This window comes from Lampris incognitus, chromosome 1, assembly GCF_029633865.1.
Source record: "Lampris incognitus isolate fLamInc1 chromosome 1, fLamInc1.hap2, whole genome shotgun sequence".
Taxonomy (NCBI): Eukaryota; Metazoa; Chordata; class Actinopteri; order Lampriformes; family Lampridae; genus Lampris; species Lampris incognitus.
In genome coordinates, this window is record NC_079211.1 from 95,175,671 (window position 1) to 95,194,940 (window position 19,270).

The 19,270-nt window shown below is 43.9% G+C and overlaps 2 protein-coding genes across 2 annotated transcripts; both read right to left on the minus strand.

The window, feature by feature from the left end:
• Positions 1-3,767: 3,767 nt before the first annotated feature.
• prf1.5 (perforin 1.5) lies at positions 3,768-11,371 on the minus strand. The gene is made up of 5 exons (XM_056287683.1): positions 11,140-11,371; positions 10,040-10,314; positions 8,467-8,738; positions 6,399-6,540; positions 3,768-5,439 (listed from the first exon to the last, which is right to left on the minus strand). The coding sequence occupies exons 2-5, from the start codon at positions 10,307-10,309 to the stop codon at positions 4,552-4,554; spliced, it is 1,572 nt and encodes a 523-aa protein (XP_056143658.1). The 5' UTR covers positions 10,310-10,314; positions 11,140-11,371; the 3' UTR covers positions 3,768-4,551.
• A 3,079-nt stretch (positions 11,372-14,450) lies between these two features.
• On the minus strand, positions 14,451-18,831 carry mpeg1.1 (macrophage expressed 1, tandem duplicate 1). The gene is made up of 2 exons (XM_056288815.1): positions 18,379-18,831; positions 14,451-17,168 (listed from the first exon to the last, which is right to left on the minus strand). The coding sequence occupies exons 1-2, from the start codon at positions 18,829-18,831 to the stop codon at positions 15,459-15,461; spliced, it is 2,163 nt and encodes a 720-aa protein (XP_056144790.1). The 3' UTR covers positions 14,451-15,458.
• Between the last annotated feature and the right edge of the window lie 439 nt (positions 18,832-19,270).

Here is a 19,270-nt window from a genome sequence, read left to right on the forward strand (position 1 = left end):
CCTCCCATTTAGATTCGAAGCTTATTTTGACTTCACCCTGGAGTCTTGCATCCTGAAGAAAGCAGAGGAAATGACTAGACGTTGCAAATATAACCAGCATGGCACGCAACATGTCTCTTTGAGGAAATAAGGTATTCAGGATAATCGGGGTTACTGCTTTAACTAGCAGAGTACACTCAGTAGACTGCCAGGCGTACCTCCCCATCTCTGGTGCTCGACAAACCAGCTAAGAATTCAGCACTCAATTGCGGCATAAAACAGGTTTTTTAAAAGTTTTGAGTCCCCACAGCCACAAGAGGTCCATGATCATACAGTCATAACGGCGCAAACATTATTATTAGGCTGATAGGCCGGACAGATACACACACACGGACAGAAAAAAAGTGCCATTATAAGACCTGTGCAGTGCCCAATTCGATTAAACGGGGGGGGGGTTAATATGCAACGATCAAGCTTTAAAAGAAAATCTACCTAAAAAAACCGTTTTGCTCCAGCATCCCCGTGACCCTGAGAGCAGGAATGAGCGCTTTGGATAACGGGCGGATGCCTGTCAGTCTGTGGATGTGAAGCCTCCTAAGATCCTCACTCAAATGTGACCCGGTCCAACATGAGCTTGCACTTTTCAAAAAGAAAAGGTTTGCTATGCGACCGTTTTGGTCTAACCCTAACCCTGTCTTTATTTTCATATTATAATAAAGCTGAGTAAACAGTTTACGCTCAAACATGTGCCACTCATCTACGGTTGGCTCAGATCAGGCAGCGACAAGTATATGCATCACTTCCTGTTTTGTTTTTTTGAGGGGGTTTTTCTCCCCTTTTTTTCTCCCCAATTGTACTTGGCCAATTACCCCACTCTTGCGAGCCATCCCGGTCGCTACTCCACCCCCTCTGCCGATCCGGGGAAGGCTGCAGACTACCACATGCCTCCTCCCATACATGTGGAGTCGCCAGCCGCCTGTTTTCACCTGACAGTGAGGAGTTTCGCCAGGGGGACGTAGCGCGTGGGAGGATCACGCTATTACCCCCAGTTCTTCCCCCCCAATCAGGTGCCTCGACCGACCAGAGGAGGCGCTAGCGCAGCGACCAGGACACATACCCACATCCGGCTGCCCACCCGCAAACATGGCCAATGTATCTGTAGGGACGCCCGACCAAGCCGGAGGTAACACGGGGATTCGAACCTAAGATCCCCGTGTTGGTAGGCAACGGAATAGACCGCTGCACTACCCGGACGTGCAACACTTCCTGTTTTGACTGCAATTTAGAGCACGTTGTTCCGTTATAACGTTCTAATTTTTGGGATAATCAACATTTTGTTTTAATTACTTTTGATCATGTCACTGTCCAGTCTGTCAACCATAGGTAGATGTGAGTCGCGCATGCGTGAGCACAAACGGCTTATTTCAAAATGTAATTCGAGGATAAACCCCTTGAGATGCACCGTCTTGTTTTTCAATGAGGTTTACCCAGCTTTGTTTTTTCAGATCCCTCCCCCCCTTCTCCCTAATTGTATCCAGCCAATTACCCCACTCCTCCGAGCCGTCCCGATCTCTACTCCACCCCCTCTGCCGACCCGGGGAGGGCTGCAGCCGGTACTACTTGCCCTACATGGCCTTGCTCTTACTTAAATCACTGATTTACTCACACCTCATGAGCCTGGTCGCTGCCTGCCCTCCAGGCGGGTCCTTTTTGCCTGTTCCCTCAGCCAGCCTCCTTACTAAAGGTGACCGGGCGTTTTCTGTAAGAGCCTCACAGCTCCCTACCTGAGGAAATTAGGCTAGCATACTCACTGCCTTCTTTTAAATCACTTATTAAAACTTTTACAGGAATGCTTTTTTTATAGTAAATCCATTGTTGTCCAATTTTTATTTATTCATTTAGTGTGTGTGTGTGTGGGGGGGGGGGGGCGTGACGGCCTGGCAGCCTGTCCAGGGTGTCTCCCCGCCTGCCGCCCAGTGACTGCTGGAATAGGCTCCAGCATCCCCGTGACCCTGAGAGCAGGATAAGCGGTTCAGATAATGGATGGATGGATTTTTAGTTTATATTGTTTATGTCTTGTACTTTTATAATTTTACATTTTAATTCTTTATATTTTTGTGTTTTTCTTTCATCACCTTTTGTTTTCGTCATAATCCTTGTTTTATCGGCTCTAATTCTCTTTGTTTTGATTATGCTCTTGTGACTTCATCCTGACCGTGTTTTACCTTGTTCTGTGGAGCGGATCTGGCATTATGTCCTATATTCTCATTGTATTTTGTTGTTTTATCTTGACTATGTGCGTTATTTTATCCTGTTGAGTAAGGCACCTTGTAATGTTTAGAAAGGTGATATATGAAGAAGTTTGTTATTTTTATTATCTGCTTTATTTTCATGATCAGATGCCCCCCCCCACACACACACACACATACATACATCTGCATAAACACACAAGCTCAGACATTGCTCTTTGTTGGCTTTTCCCAGTTCTATTTATTTTTATTGTATTTTATTTTATTTTGATTTATTTCTTATATAAAAAAAAAAGTCCACCGAGCCATGATCCCATGCTGCCACATGGCTTCTCCCCCACCCTCTCCTCCTCTCATGGCTCCAAATACAAAGGATTCAGTTGTCTATGGATAAAAAAGGGCACAAGCCCCGAACTATCTATCTACCGGGTTCATGAATAAACTAGACAGTCAGCTGAGACTGGTGAAGTCACTTAGATGAGTGATCAAACATTTCTCCCACTGTCCAGATAAGCTGATTCAACTTTGTGGGATCATTCCTATTATTGGCTTGTTTCTATAAAACATTGGAAAATTGGAATCTGAAACGTTCCTGCCATGGCGGACGAAAAATAAACCTAGATAAATCTTACAGTGAAGTGAAATGTTGACTTTGACTACTATGACTACTAGAGTTAAAGAAATTGTGTTTGAGTAGACTGTTCAACAACGGATTCTTCTGGTTTCCGTCTTTACATAAGCTTGGGGCTCACTGGTCCTATGTCAGACTCACTACATTAAAGACTTGGACTTGACTTGAACTCGTCCCCCTTAAGACTTGGTCTCACCTTGGGTGGTTTTGACAAGGCTAGTAGTTCCTTTCTAATAGTCTGATGACTTTTGTGAGTAATGACAGTGATACTGGCTTCACTCTGCCACCAGATCCTTTACTCAGGAGGCTTCTTCCATCATTAGCCATCTAACCCCATGGTGGGCAGCCTGCATCACTGTGCTCCCCGATTCAGTCAGCACCTAGCTGCAGTCAGCGACGGTTGTGAGATTTTCTACACTTTCCAGTCAGGATAGTGTGCTGAAGGTCAGCTGGTACCGAGTCTCATTTAACCTCCACAGGTTTGCATGTTAGCCTCCAATTCAATCATGCTGATGTCCAAAGAGAGCTGAAGCAGGATTAGGGTTGTAAAAATGGATATGGATATGGAGGATGACTGCAATAGGGGATATCCAAGGACACGGTCCAAATGCTTTCCCCTGAATCTGATGAGCTATCTTGGGTAAAGGCAGGTGTAGGTTTTAGTGTGGGCGGTCTTGGAGATGAATGCTTATTGTTCAGAAAAAAAGGCAGAAATGTAGGTAGGTTCAATGAGGAAATGACAGAGGGACAGAATGTAAATGTGATTGAGAATTATGGAATCCAGCGCTCAACCAAAAAGCTCAAGTGACTCAACTCAAAAAGGCAGACAACCCACAAAGAATAGATGTTTTAAATCATTCTTTTGTGAGTGTGTCATTTGAGTTGATCTCTCATTTATTCAAAAATAATTTGTACAATGTTTTGATTTTCTTTTTTCTTTGGAGTAGATAGTAAGAATTACTAAACATATGTACTTGTTCATTGTGCCTGAATATCATTGTGGCAAATCTATGCCACAGCTGGGGCTATCCGTCACAGAGATACATACAGACCAAGGTGGAAGCGGAATGCACAACAGCCCATTTATTGAAATACAAAGACTAGAAACACTTGATTAAACTCAATTAAGACAACCAGACTGTCTGTCTGTTGGGGAAAGAGCTAAGGCGATCCAAGTCCCTGCAGCTTTCAGCTCTTTCCCAGTCTCTGGGTGGGGTGTGGGGTCAGTTTATCTGCTCTAAATTCATTAAACTAACTCAGGACAGCTAGTCTACACCCCACTCCACCACAATTACATATATACAGTTTGTTTTTTATTTAGTGGGATATGAAACATGGAGCCTAAATTTACAATCATTAACACTTTCACGAGGCATCATGACTTAAGTGTCCCACTGTGGATCAAATATTCTCAAGTCTCTGTTTCGAAAATGGGAAAAATCTACTGATAACTCAAAACTGGTAAAATTATGGTAGCATTCCACTTGTTTTATATGAGTTCATCAGTTTATTAGATTTATAGGGGGATTGGTGGGGGAAGCTGACAGAAAAAAAAAGTCCCCTATAATTTATGCAATTGACTGCTGGGCGTGAAGGTCACCCTAATGTAATAGTTATTTTAATCAGTACTAATCCAATGAACACCTAATACAATCGTGTAAACACAAACAAGAATGCATCCTAATACAGTAATTACTCAACACTGGGGGAGTATCGTCCACACCTATGGCCCGTTAGGTGGGGGTCACATATCACGGTGTAAGTGAAATAAAGAATACCTTTGTTCAGCTGACAGCTTAGCGAGTGGGTTCCTCGCTCGGGGATGACTAAACATCTTCCGATGGCATCATTGTAAATCACATCAATGTCCCATACCTCAAAGTTCAGCTGGTGACCAAGCTCCACTGAGCCAAAGTCATAAGTCACGTTCCATACCGGGTCATTGTCATCCATTATTGTCTCTGTCTCCTCGTATAACCCATTAAAGAAGACCTTCACGTACGCATCCGTTTTCGTGAACGTATCTGCCTTAAGACCTATGGCTCTGTGGATCTTGAGCTGGAGAGTTCCTCTGCCAGCCCGCAGAGGACAACAGTTGTGGTCCAGATTGGGGGTCGGGGAACAGTTCTTAAAACGAATCTGGTCCTCCTGAAGCTGGTTCTCCTTAATGTACTCTGTGACAGTCACCCTCAGATTATCACTGATATCTTGGTCTTCCACCAGATGATGTAGAGGGAAAATACCATAGGAAACTATATCCGGGTTTTCATGGAGGCTGTTCATCCAGCTGTGGTATGCCTCAGATGGATCCTTCTGATTGAGGATATCCGGGAAATACCTCTCTCCTCCGATCACCTCGATCTTATGGGTCATGAATCCTTGATAGAAGCCCATGCTCATATTGCCCTTTATGAGATTATCACATTTGCTGGAGAAGGATGCATTGACAGGGAGGAAGCCCAGTGCCATCCGAAGTTCGACGTTGAGACACTGTTTGATGTTTGTCTCAGAAAAGCCCTTCAACGTTGCCAGGCAAGTTCTGAAGGCAGTGACTCGCCTCACCTTACCACCAAGCTGGATCTACAACAAGAACAGACTTTTCATTTTATTCAAAAGAAAATTTGGTAGTTTTTAACATAAACTCTTTTATCCAATCTTTAGCGATCAAACCAAGCAATGAGTAGGATTGATTCAGTACTGAGCAAGCTCGTGTTATCTGACTGCAGCGCACCAAGCTGCAATGTAATCCTTCATGGCAGTAAAACTCAACAAATAATGTCTATCAAACGAGCTCTTTTTTGGCCCTAACAAGCTCACAGTGTTTGAGAAATGTATGATTATGAAAAAACAAACCGAGTATAGTCAGTCAGCGCAGGGGCCTTGTTTCTTTTTCTTTTTTTTTTGCATTTTTTTTGTACTTCTCTCTAACTCTACTACTTTCACTGTTGTTTTTCTGCAACAACTCACTTCTCCAGACCAGAAGTCTTGCTATCTAATTGCATGAGGCATGCCTCTGGGTTAGAAATGGATTGATGTCTATATTTAGATATATAAACATATATAATTCCATGGTTGATTTCGAGGCTAAGGCTTTTTAGACTTCTCTCATATTATTCTGAGCCTGTTGGTGCCAAAAAAAAGCTCTTTTAATGGCTGTTATTTGGCGAGCATCATTGCCGCAAAGGATTACATTGCAGCTTGGTGCATAGCAGTCGGCTGACATGAGCTTTCTCAGTACCGAATCAGTTTGAAATGTTTTGCTACCCATCAAATGGTTTGACTCTTAATGATCATTGTGATAGTCATGAGGATAAGTTTTTCAGCCTCTCCGGGCACATTTTGCAGGATTGTACCAACACCACTGGGTGTAATGTTCAGTGTTAGAATGCATTTTTTGCATCGGATATCCTGCCCTGAGCAAGCCAGTGACAGTAGACAAAAAGTTGGTGCTGAAAAAAAATCAAAAAGGTACTCTATAGGTGCAAGAGGTAGGCCCGGTCTGCACATGGTTTATATGTTTTGACACAAAGCATTCTGACCTGGTGTATGTAGTGTGTCCCATAGGTGTCTATGAGCCGTCGGTACAGCGCTTTGCTGTGACGCGTATCGATGCTCCGTGGGAGTCTCTTCAGATGCTTGGTGAATTCTGCACTGAGCTGTGGGTGGTCAGCCAGTCTGTAGCTGAGACAACAAAAAACATGCAGGGTTTCAACCAAAATACACTGGAAAAATAGTCTTAGATAAGCGGTTGTGTTGCTCAAAATGATAAACAACTGAGTTTGCTCAGGTCTCAGCTTTTTAGATGATGTAATTTGTTTGAATTGGTACCTGGATCAACTTTTGTGTTGTTTTGATTTGTTGTTTTTTTTGTTTTTGTTTTTTTCCCATGTCCCGGTCACTGCTCCACCCCCTCTGCCGAGCCAGGGAGGGCTGCAGGCTACCACATGCCTCCTCCGATACATGTGGAGTTACCAGCCGCTTCTTTTCACCTGACAGTGAGAAGTTTCACCAGGGGGACATAGCGCGTGGGAGGATCACACTATTCCCCTCATTTACCCGTACCTCCCAAACAGGCGCCCGACCGACCAGAGGAGGCGCTAGTGCAGCGACCAGGACACATACCCATATCTAGCTTCCCACCTGCAGACACGGCTAATTGTGTCTGTAGGGACGCCCGACCAAGCCGGAGGTAACACGGGGATTCGAACCGGCGATCCCCGTGTTGGTAGGCAACGGAATAGACCGCTACGATACCTGGACGCCCTTCCCTTCTTTTTCTATATCATACACATGTGTGAGCTAAATAGTAGTAGCTGGTGCAGAGGAGAGCGACATTGTAGCTAGCTTGTTAGCGTTACCCTTCTCCAGATGTGCTTTCGGGGAAAAGCAACAAATGATTGGAAAAGGAAGGCCAGCTCTCGCTCTTGTCTCGCCTGTGCTTCATCACCTCACCTGTCTGGTGTTAGTCTGTGTATCCACCTCTTCAGTTGAGCGGCCTTTCACGGCCCCCTAAAGCGCATCAAGACGCACACCAGAAACACGACGGGACAGGGTCGACTGGGAGCTTTGGCCCTGATAGAACTTAGATCCAACTTAGATCCAAGGACAAACTGCATGATGCTGCCATTGCCCACTTCACAAAGAAGGACCGACGGATGGACTTTATATTCAAGTAGCCTAATAAGGTCAGCTGCCTAATTTTATTTTACTCCAAATCAAAGCTGGTGTATTCATTTTACATATTGTTATGGCACTTCATAGCTGGTTAATACCACACTTTGCTCATGTAACGTTAGGCCTACAATACTCAATATCATGGCGTAAGGTTTGGCATATTTTGCATATGAAGTATTGCAGCTTTGCTCATGGCATATTCTGCATGTGAGGGTTGATTTTATCGTTATTGCTATTCTTTGCTCATGAATTGCTTTGACTTGGTTTGGTCAGTTTGTAAAAAAGAGGTTTTATGATGCTGCATGCTAGCGCTGTCCATGGTGATGCTATGGGCCAGAAGCAGAGGCCATGTCATGTGCATTTTCATTGTTTTCCAAGTATGGAAACCCAATGGATTTGAATCGGTGTGTATATGTGTGTGTGTGTGTGTGTGTGTGTGTGTGTGTGTGTGTGTGTGTGTGTCTTAGAGATTTTCACCCTGTGGTGCTGCGATGGGTGCACTTTGTGTGTGTGTGTGTGTGTGTGTGTGTGTGTGTTAGAGCTGTGTCGGAGTTGTTCACATATTAAAAAATACCCCCAAAATTTGGCTAATTACAATATCATTGCGCCGTTGAAGGCCCACTGCCAGACCCCACGGTTCGCTACTGATCCATTTGTACACATGATCTATGTTTAACAACACCAGGCCTCTATAGGCGCTATAGAGGCCCAACCTAAGCTAAATTGTCACATTTTGATTAATGTACTATACACACTTTTTTAACAAGTTGCACACTTTTATCAGAAAATCGTTATCTATCTATCTATCTATCTATCTATCTATCTATCTATCTATCTATCTATCTATCTATCTATCTATCTATCTATCTATCTATCTATCTATTTGTATGTGTGTGCATGTGTGTGTGTGTTTTTGTTCTCTACCACAGTCACCTGTAGTAGGTGCAGCTGATTTCATGAATAGCGAAGGTGGCCTTGTCCAAACTGTGCTGTGAACGGGCGAAGTTGGCCATGTCTGAGCGGCTGCCTCCCATTACTCCCCTGCCTATGTCATCCAGACTGAGTCCCAGACCCCAGTTGTTGTTGACTAGGGAGTTGGAGCTCCGCAGCAGGGAGTCCACAGAGTGGTGGAGGGCACTGGACAGCTGCTTGCTGCAGCGGCTGAATGGACGCCAGTCCAACACTGCAGCTGGGAGCCGCTGAATCTGGGAGGGAGATCAGGTTAAATGATTTTTTTGAAAAAAAAAACAACATTGTGATGGGGGGGGGTTGTGACATGTATTACAATATTAATTGCAATATTAAAGAAAAACAGGAGTTGCATTCTGTGTTTAACTGCATTACTACATTTAGAAAGAATTTATCACCCAGTGGAGGTTGCAGTTCTTTTCACCAGCAATTCTTTTTGACTGTTTAATTCTTCTCCTCACTCATTTTAAGGTTATATCGCACAAAATTGTGCACGAGACACTTAAAGATGCTACGAGGAGTTTTGGGATTTTTCTTGACTTTGCACGACCCTGCGGACAAACGCGTTAGTGTTATGTTGAAGAATGACTTCATTGTCACAAAGATCTACATTCACCCTCTGGTAGCTTGAGCATTTGTTTTTGAAGAGAAGAGTGAGAGATGTAGTGGTGTTTTGGAAAGACACGTGTTTGTAAGATGTACAGTGATGAGGTGATGCATCTCTAATCGTGGCTATGTATCCCGCCTGTGTGCCGTAAATCGTTTTGGCGGATTTCTCAGGGAATCTGGCCTGGAGACAAGCATTTAAAGTCATAATAGAGCGATGTTTTAATCCTCTTGCTGATGAACTCATTTGCTTTTGTCAGTCAAACAGAGGCATCAAAATTGAATTGAGACTGACAAATGATTAGTGAAAAACTCCTAGTAGCAACTTTAACTTGTTTTTTTTTCATTGTTGCCATCAATTAGTATGTTAATGAGAGCAATTGTGATTGTCCATTTGCTGTATAAGCAGAGCATGCATGCAAGAGCGGTAACCAAGGAGTCATGAAATCAGACCAAATGATGGAACTCATCAGCTGATGCAGACCAGTTTCCTCAAAGGATGACCATGAAAAACATGAACCTTGTCCGGGTTTCTTTTCAATCAAGCAGTGAAAAAGTTTTAGCATAACGTGACTAACGGGCCCAATTTGCCTTTCACTGCATCCTTTGCAATTTGACTGTTGCACATGCAATACCGTTACGTTGAGGCTGAAAAAATATGTTATTCAGCCGAAGAGGGGAAGAGGGGGGAGCGGGAAGGAAGGGCGCATTAGTAGAGGGAGGAAGTTTGGAAGAAATGAAAGGAGTCAGGGAAGTGCAGGTGGGAGAGATTAAGGAACAAATGTTGCTAGGAAAGGACGACAAAAGGAAAAAGGAATGGAGTCAGATCGGACGTGACTAAAGAACTGAGGAAGGATAGACTGAATGGAGAAAACACAAAAAGATGAACAGCCGGTGCTTCTTAAGTCTCTCACAGTCAGCTGTTCCTGACCTGTCCTTTTTGGAAGCGGTTGGTACAAAGTGTGCAGGTATGGTTGTCAGTGGGCTGGGCTTTGACGTTGATGACGTATGCTCCTGTCCGACGCATCCGCACCACATCAAAACCTTCCCCGGCCAGGTTGTGGCCCGGGACAAGAGGAGCTTTGTCACACTCGGACCCTGAACCAATCTGACAACACCCGGTCCCACGGAGCTCCAACGCGATTGTCAAAGTCAACACAAACAGGAAGAAGGGACTCGGTCGGATGACCTCGGCTGCCATGGTTACTGAAATGTAAACAACATAAGAAGAAGAAAAAAGCTCAAAAGTGAATACACCCTGCAGCTCTATCCAAAGGAGCTGAATCAAGTGCAACTGGACTTGGTGTTGCACTTGATTCAACCCCTTTGGATAACCATGACCTGGATGAGTGAGAACATTCACAGGCACCCTGCAGCTCTGCTTATATCTTGGTCCTAACATTTACATTCAGTGATTTGCCAGACACTTTTATTCAAAGCGACTTCCAAGGGAGTCAGCGACTAGCAGAAGAAGACGAGTGAGTGTAGGCAGCTGGCATAATAGAGCGATACACAGTGATTATATTATAGCCAAGAGTGTACACAAAATCGTGACGTTAAGTCTATGTGTGCTGCAGATTATGAGACAATAGCACAAAAGGAAAAATCAAAGTGCAAAAAAAAAAATCAAGTACAAACACCGATAAAGCAGTGAGGCAAGCAAGTGCAAGTAGAAAAGGGGTTTAGAATAGACGCCAGAAAATGGTGTGTAATATAATACTTGGCAAAATGACATCTGCACAACTGAAATATCCCTTTTGAATGAATGGAGTGCTGGTTGTCATTAAAAGGCTCCATGTATAAATCATTGATGCAATAGTTGCTTTATGAAGAAAATAGGATGTAGACTGTCAAGGGTTGTGGGCTCAAACTGTGTCCATTGCAGAATAAACGAGGGCACAGCTCTAATCCCCTCGCTCGCTCGCTTTTAACAAAGTGGATCATGCAGTCCACCACAGCTGTCAACATGACAACTGGGCACGAGTCAAACGTGCGCTGGAAAATAGTTAGTGAGAAAACGTGCAGCCTTACCTTGGAATGTATCTGACTTCTTCTCCTGGTGTTCTTCTGCATCAGCCCCCCCCCCCCCGTTTTTCTTTTTCTACAGACAGCCAAAGTGTCACGCTGTGCTCTTCTTCTCCCACAGAAGTGCCTCTCAATGGCTGACAAATAAGTGTTTGTTGTACGTCTCCTTCTTTACATGTGGAGCGGCACACTATAAATGAAACAACGAAGGTTGGACTACAAACTGCCTGAACGCCCTTCCCCCTGTCACAGCTGACAGAATTTGGGTTTTGGCTTGCTGGCCATGCTGAAAGCCTGCAGACTGTATTCTTTTGTGTGTCCTCCTCCTTATGAAGGGAGTGCCGTCCGGCTCTGTTTCTCCAGTCACCCCCCCTCCCCGCCCGCTCGCATTCCCTGACTTCCTGAGGTCAGACAGATTTCCTCAGCATGACTGCCTTTATTTGATGTTCAAGAGGCTGCTGGATGAATCCCCCGCCGCTGGGTGTGTGTGTGTGTGCGTGCATGCATGCATGTAGGGGGAAGGGGAAGATTGAACAGTCACGAGAGATGAGATGCAGATTGGCATAAGCATAGTGCGGGAAATAGATGTGCATGTGTATGTGTGTATGTGTGTGTGTCTATGTGACTGGGCACGTGTGTGTTTCTAATGTCTGAGCCAACCTGTCTGTGTGCTGATAGCCTAACAAAACTCATAGTGTCAGCCTCTCTATTGTCTATTTATGGATGAGGGTAGAATGTTGTGGTTTTGTGGACAAGGTTGGGAGAGATAAGTGGTACTCTCCGTATACAGTGCATCCGGAAAGTATTCACACCCCTCCACTTTCCCCACATTTTGTTATGCTACAGCCTTATCCCAAAATGGATTAAATTCCTTTTTTTTCCTCATCAATCTACACACAATACCCCATAATGACAAAGTGAAAAAGGTTTTGTAGAAATTTTTGCAAATTTATTAAAAATGAAAAAATGAAATATTGCATGTACATAAGTATTCACACCCTTTGCTATGACACTCAAAATTGAGCTCAGGTTCATCCTGTTTCCACCGAACATCCTTGAGATGTTTCTACATCTTGATTGGAGTCCACCTGTAGTAAATTCAATTGATCAGACATGATTTGGAAAGGCACACACCTGTCTATATAAGGTCCCACTGTTGACAGTGCATGTCAGAGCAGAAACCAAGCCATGAAGTCAAAGGAATTGTCTGTGGACCTCCGAGACAGGATTGTATCGAGGCACAGATCTGGGGAAGGGTACAAAAAAATGTCTACAGCTTTGAAGGTCCCAAAGAGCACAGTGGTTTCCATCATTCATAAATGGAAGAAGTTTGGATCCACCAGGACTCTTCTTAGAGCTGGCCACCCAGCCAAACTGAGCAATCGGGGGAGAAGGGCCTTGATCAAGGAGGTGACCAAGAACCCGATGGTCACTCTGACAGAGCTCCAGCGTTCCTCTGTGGAGATGGGAGAACCTTCCAGAAGGACAACCATCTCTGCAGCACTCCACTAATCAGGCCTTTATGGTAGAGTGGCCAGATGGAAGCCTCTGCTCAGTAAAAGGCACATGACTGCCCGCTTGGAGTTTGCCAGAAAGCACCTAAAGGACTCTCAGACCATGAGAAACCAGATTCTCTGGTCTGATGAAACCAAGGTTGAACTCTTTGGCCTGAATGCCAAACGTCACATCTGGAGGAAAGCAGGCACCTCTCATCACCTTGCTAATACCGTCCCTACAGTGAAGCATGGTGGTGGCAGCATCATGCTGTGGGGATGTTCTTCAGCGGAAGGAACTGGGGGACTAGTCAGAATCGAGGGAAAGATGAATGGAGCAAAGTACAGAGAGATCCTTGATGAAAACCTGCTCCAGAGCGCTCAGGACCTCAGACTGGGGCAAAGGTTTACCTTTCAACATGACAACGACCCTAAGCACACAGCCAAGACAACGAAGGAGTGGCTTCGGGACAAGTCTGTGAATGTCCTTAAGTGGCCCAGCCAGAGCCCAGACTTGAACCCCATTGAACATCTCTGGAAAGACCTGATAATAGCTGTGCAGCGACGCTCCCCATCTAACCTTACAGAGCTCGAGAGGATCTGCATAGAAGAATGGGAGAAATACCCCAGTATAGGTGTGCCAAGCTTGTAGCTTCATACCCAAGAAGACTTGAGGCTGTAATCGCTGCCAAGGGTGCCTCAACCAAGTACTGAGTAAAGGGTGTGACTACTTATGTACATGCAATATTTCAGTTTTTTATTTTTAATAAATTTGCTAAAATTTCAACAAAACCTTTTTCACTTAGTTACTATGGAGTATTGTATGTAGATTGATGAGAAAAAAATTGGATTTAATCCATTTTGGGATAAGGCTGTAACATAACAAAATGTGGGGAAAGTGAAGGGGTGTGAATACTTTCCGGATGCACTGTGTCAGTAACAGGCCTCTTTTAAACAGGACCAGAGAAAACGGACACATATTCAGTCTTTACTTCTTCGCGTAAATCAATTTGAACAGGAAAGGAGTAAGTTTTCAGTAAACTATGGAAGTAGTTCCCGGTTACCACAGACCTTGTAATTTAATGAATCAAATGTAGAGAAATGTTTCCAAGATGTCAGTGTCTATCCACATTCTGCTGATCTGCCAAACATTTTGCCAAGTTTTATTTACACAAATGAATAAAATTTGACTGAAATGTTTGATAGCGAGAAAACAAAAATGTTGAAAACTAAGAGACTGCCCCAAGTATTTCATTTACTTTCAGTTCACTCCTATGAAGTTGACTGTATTCTTCCTCTGCGTCTAGTATAGCTGCATATGATTTCCAGAGGTTGTAAAACGCCATCTGATCACAGGGAAAAAAAGCGTCAGCTCAGTAATGACATTTTCTGACTGACAACGCTGCAGTTTAGCCGTCCCCTTCCACTTTCAGACTTCTTGCTATTGGTTTCATTACGTTGTTTAGGTGATTATTTCCCAAGCTGAAGTTGAGAATTTGAGATGTTTTCAGATTTTGTTGTTAACAGGCATGTCCACCTCCATATAGGTGCACCCTACTTTTCATCTTTTGAAAACTGGGACGGTTACATTGAGTTTCTGCCAGGTGAAACTCAAACCTCTTTTGCTGTTAACATAAGAAAGTAAAATGACAACAAATATAGTGTCTGACTCCCGTAATGTCTGCGTAGGACTTGGTACTAACACCGTAGTGGTTGGGTTAATAGTTAAAATGTTAACAGATATTTGAGTATAACCCATGAGTTATTTTGAAATCAGTGGGGCACAGTAGTTAAGCAAAAAAACAAACTTTATTTATAGTACAAAATTATAGGTTACAATGTGCTTCATAAAACAAACAAGCAAACAAGAAGAACAGGCAATTAAGAGAATGAACACATTAAAAGTCAGGTTTTTAAGATGAATAAGGGCCTATAGGGAGCTTGTGACACTATCTGGACCATGAGCCAGCAGCAGTTGGATGACCTAAAAGTCCATCCATCCATCCATTATCCAAACTGCTTATCCTACTCAGGGCCGCAGGGATGCTGGAGCCTATCAAGTCCTTTTATGTTAATTTCATGTTAATCACAAGTAAATCCAACTGTCATTTTAGCAATGAAAATGTGCAATGCAATGCTATTTGCTCACCAAAGGGATTCTGTGTGGCACATTTAAAGTGCGAGGTTTTTCAAATCTTAACATCAAAGTAGTTCAAAGTCAAAAAGAGAGCGCTTGCTAGGCAGGCTGCCACATGAGTGTGTTCACCCTCACCACCAGATGGCGCTGTTGGCGTGCTGCCCGGCACCTGCCTCTCTCTTTTACCTAGGCTAGGGTATTCGTTTCCCTACAAGCACACAACTTTTTGGATCTTTTCTAGTTATACTTTCACCGTCTGTTATGACATAAGTGTAATATAAAACAAAATTTATAACACAAAGGGTGAAAAATATGGAGAGTTAAAAAATATGCATGGCAAAGAATGGGTATAGGGGGAGAAATTCTTCCAATATGTTTATCTCTAAAGCTTAAAAATTGGAAATAAGCGTTATTTGTTATGCAAAGCAGTGAGCACTCCTTTTGTCAACGTTTTATTGGTATGTAAACATTTCAAAGGAATAATAATCAATGCAAATTCCAATAGATTTAAATTATTCATTAAAAAAATTATTTCAAGAACAATTATTAATTAATACATTATGCTGATGCTCTTATCTGCTCTCACATCAGGATACTTTCATTCTCCACAAAAGTAAAGAGTAATGTTTGAAATGTGTTTAAAACAAGCTACCAGAGCTATATCATATTCAGCTCTAATTCTGGGGGAAGAACCTCTATGTTGTGTATACCGCTGAGGTCTCCTCCTCTGTCTCCTCCTCTGTCTCCACCTTTCCTTCACTATCATCCACCTCTCCTCTTATTTCCATATAGCTCCTGTTCCTCATGACTCCAGACAATAGCCTCTGCTTCTTCCTCAGCAGCTGCACCACACCTACAACCGCCAAGACCAACAAGGCAATAACACCAAAGGCAATTCCAGTCTTTGCTCCCTCAGACATCTGACCTGATGCTGAGCCAAGTCTCTGTATGGTCTCCTTGATTTCCTTGGGGCTCGCTAGTTTCCACATCTTGGTCTGTCCTACTCGGATCCAGCTCTTCTCTCCCTCAGTCATTACCATGACCGTGTTCGTGGCGAGGCTACTAACCAGTGGGCGTCGGGTGAAAGGAGGCAGACGAATTGGTAGCAGTTGCCCACCAGTGAACAGCCCTGACTGGACACAGTAGAGAATCTCACAGCCATCACTAACAGTGGCCATATGCTGACTGAATTTAGCTGGGCAGCGCCGCTGACCACCAGCCAGGGGGTTGGTTGACTCGCAGCTGAAGAGGCCTCCAAACGGCACTGAGTATTTGGTGCCAGCCTCATAGTCATTACTCACACAGATCATCAGACCATCAGAGAGGAACTGTACTGGAATAAAGTTAGCAGGGCAGCTCTTGGCTTTGGTCAAGGGATTCTGAAGGGAAGGGCCATAAAGGCCTCCAAACAGGTACCCTGAGTCCTCTGGGGCCGTTCCATTTACAGAGCACCAGAAGGTATTGATGTGAGCAGAGCGAACATAGTAGTTGTTCTCACACACTTGACGATGGCATCTGGACCATCCAAAGAGCCCACAGTGATGACTCTCATCATGGCACTCATACAAATTATAACCCTGCTGTCTCACTTCTGATCGCAGCAAAGTTGCTCGGTAAGGCTGACGGCATGAGAAGTCACCTGTAGCTGGGTTCTTCTGGGCCAGGGCCTGGCACAGGGGGTCTGCATCTGCGCTGAGTTTTGTACACATTTGATAGACACCTCCAAAGCTGAGGTTGGTGGCAGGGCCCTCACAGGAGTTGTCATCCACATTAGCCTGGAAGTTGAAGTTTTGGGAGTTAATATCAACACATCCGCGGTGGGTGTTGACTCTGTAGTAGCACTGTATGGCCTGACTCACTGACAGAGCCACCTTACCAACAGTAGGTTCTGGCAGATCAGGGAAGGTGTTGGTGTTTATAAAGTAATGTAGCGGTAGTCCTGACCGATCGATGCCAACCAGGTTGTTCCTGATACTCTCCTGCCACTTCTGCAGAGTGATGCCAGGGTAGAACGGTGAACCTCCGTGGCTCTGGATGACAGAGTACTGGATTTTAGACTGGTATGTTTGAAGCACTGAGCTCTGTTCTGCGTTCTTGCTGCTGATGTCAAACTTGAGTTTGTCGAAGAAGTTTAAGCCAGCCAGTGATGTGACAGAGGAGCTTTGTGACGTGCTGTCAGACACGTAAGAGGTCTGCAAGTAGTCTTCTTCCACTAATGAAGCCCCGGCATCGACACTGGTTATTACATGGGTCCCATAATCAAGCACCATCTTCTCAGAAAGGTATGCCGCATACTTGGTGCGGTTGTTTTCAATGGCATCCGAAATCTCTGCTACTTGCTGACTAAAACGGGAGTCCATGGTAAAGTCAGGATAGGCCTTTACTGTATAGATGAGGTTTCGAACCTGGGAAGGAAAGAGTTAAACATCATCATATTGTAGAGAGGCACTTTTGTAGATGCTGTGCCTTTTCCGTTCATTAAATATCCATTTGAATTACACAGGATTGCTGACTCAATTTGCATGGAGTCACAAAGGACCTAATTCTTTATCTAAATAAAAATTAACATTAATGCTTTTTCTGTGAGAGAAAGACAGGTTTATGATACATCCATCCATCCATCCATTATCCGAACCGCTTATCCTGCTCTCAGGTTGCGATTATGCTGGAGCCTATCCCAGCAGTCATTGGGCGGCAGGTGGGGAAACACCCTGGATAGGAAAATTATGCTTTACCTGATACTATTGATTTTATTTTTTCCCCACCAATTGCCTAGTGAGCACAGCTTCACTAAAACCTCTGGTAGCATTAGCTAATGCATGCCTCATGGACTGCACATATTCCACGCAATGAGAGTCCACTTTCACTTTTATTCAGTCAGTGTCAATTTCCATCCCATTTTCCTACCTATAAATCCACACCCAGGCTTGTAATGGGAATCTCTGGTTAAGTAAAAATGTTAGAATGCTCCAGTTGTAAACAAATTCACCAATTTTGATTTCATACAGAGATTCTCCCAGATGGCTTTAAAATCTATCTGTCTATCTATCTATCTATCTATCTATCTATCTATCTATCTATCTATCTATCTATCTATCTATCTATCTATCTATCTATCTATCTATCTATCTATCTATCTATCTATCTATCTATCTATCTATCTATCTATCTATCTATCTATCTATCTATCTATCTATCTATCTATCTATCTATCTATCTATCTATCAGTATATTGTGGAGGTTAAAATGTCTTTGGTTTCCTTTCATTACTTTCACATTGTGAAGTAAGCAAAGACAAGCTGGTCGGAGACACACAGTCAACATTGAAATCTAATGTGTGGGCACACTTCGTGTTATATTCTGCTGAATGAACTAAAAACCTCAACAAAATAGTTGATTGCTTCAATTGTAAGGACTCAGGCTCTGCATTATGCACTGCTCTGTTGCCATGCTTTTTAGAGAGCCGGCCATCGGTAGGCTACTAAAGCTGTAATAGTTCATGAACATATTTTCATCTTTGCAACTCAAAGTCAAACTAAATTGTGCATTTTCCAAATTATGAATGAATTCTCACTCACTTGAATGTCATACATAATATGGCTCTTACAGACTTACCTGTACTCGGGCTGTTGTGGTGGACAGTTTAACCTGATGGGTTTTCATCCTCTGATTCTCCACAGAGTACTTGGCATTCAGTATCGAGAGGAAGGATCCATCGGAATTTATCGTGTAGGATGTGGAGCTCTTCTGGTCCAGCCAGGAGCTAATGATATCTGAGTTGGTCTCCACACCCGTCTCCTTCTGGGGGATGACAAAAACCTCATCTGGGATGAGGTAGAGTCCGTCCTCGGTGGTCTGGCATTGGGAGTAGCTGAGGTTCATAACACGGCCCATGTCCATGTTGCGCAGGTTGTCCCAGCCTCCACCTGGCAGCACCTCCAGGGCCAGGATGGAGAGGTTAGAGGAGGCACGACAGTTTCGGAGCCAATTGGGGGGGCGGATGAGAGGATGAGGGAGGCAGACGTGGAGAACAGAGAGAACCAAGAGTGTCACAGCTCTTTGAGCCATGGCTGTGTTAGAGACAAGAGCCGGGTCTGCCGAATCCAAAGGTTTATACAGTTCAAGCCAAGTTCCCCTTACTGAGTCATTAACACATGACAAACAGGAACTGGTTTGGCAGGTTGGTTGGAGTCAGGATGAACTGAGATTGTTTTGTTTCAGCTGTTCGAACACATGCACTTCCCCTCTGCTGCCCACAAAACAACGATAAAACGATTTAATGATAAAATGCGAGAAACGAACGATAAGAGACAGGAGTTAAAATGTACTTTATTAATCCCCAGGGGGAAATTCATCTTATGCATTTAAACTCCAGTTCCTCCTTCCATTGCTTTGGTCAGGCTCACAGGCAGGAGTATTAACCCTAACATGCATGTCTTTTTGATGGTGGGAAACTGGAGCACGCGGAAGAAACCCACACAGACATGGGGAAAACATACAAATTCCA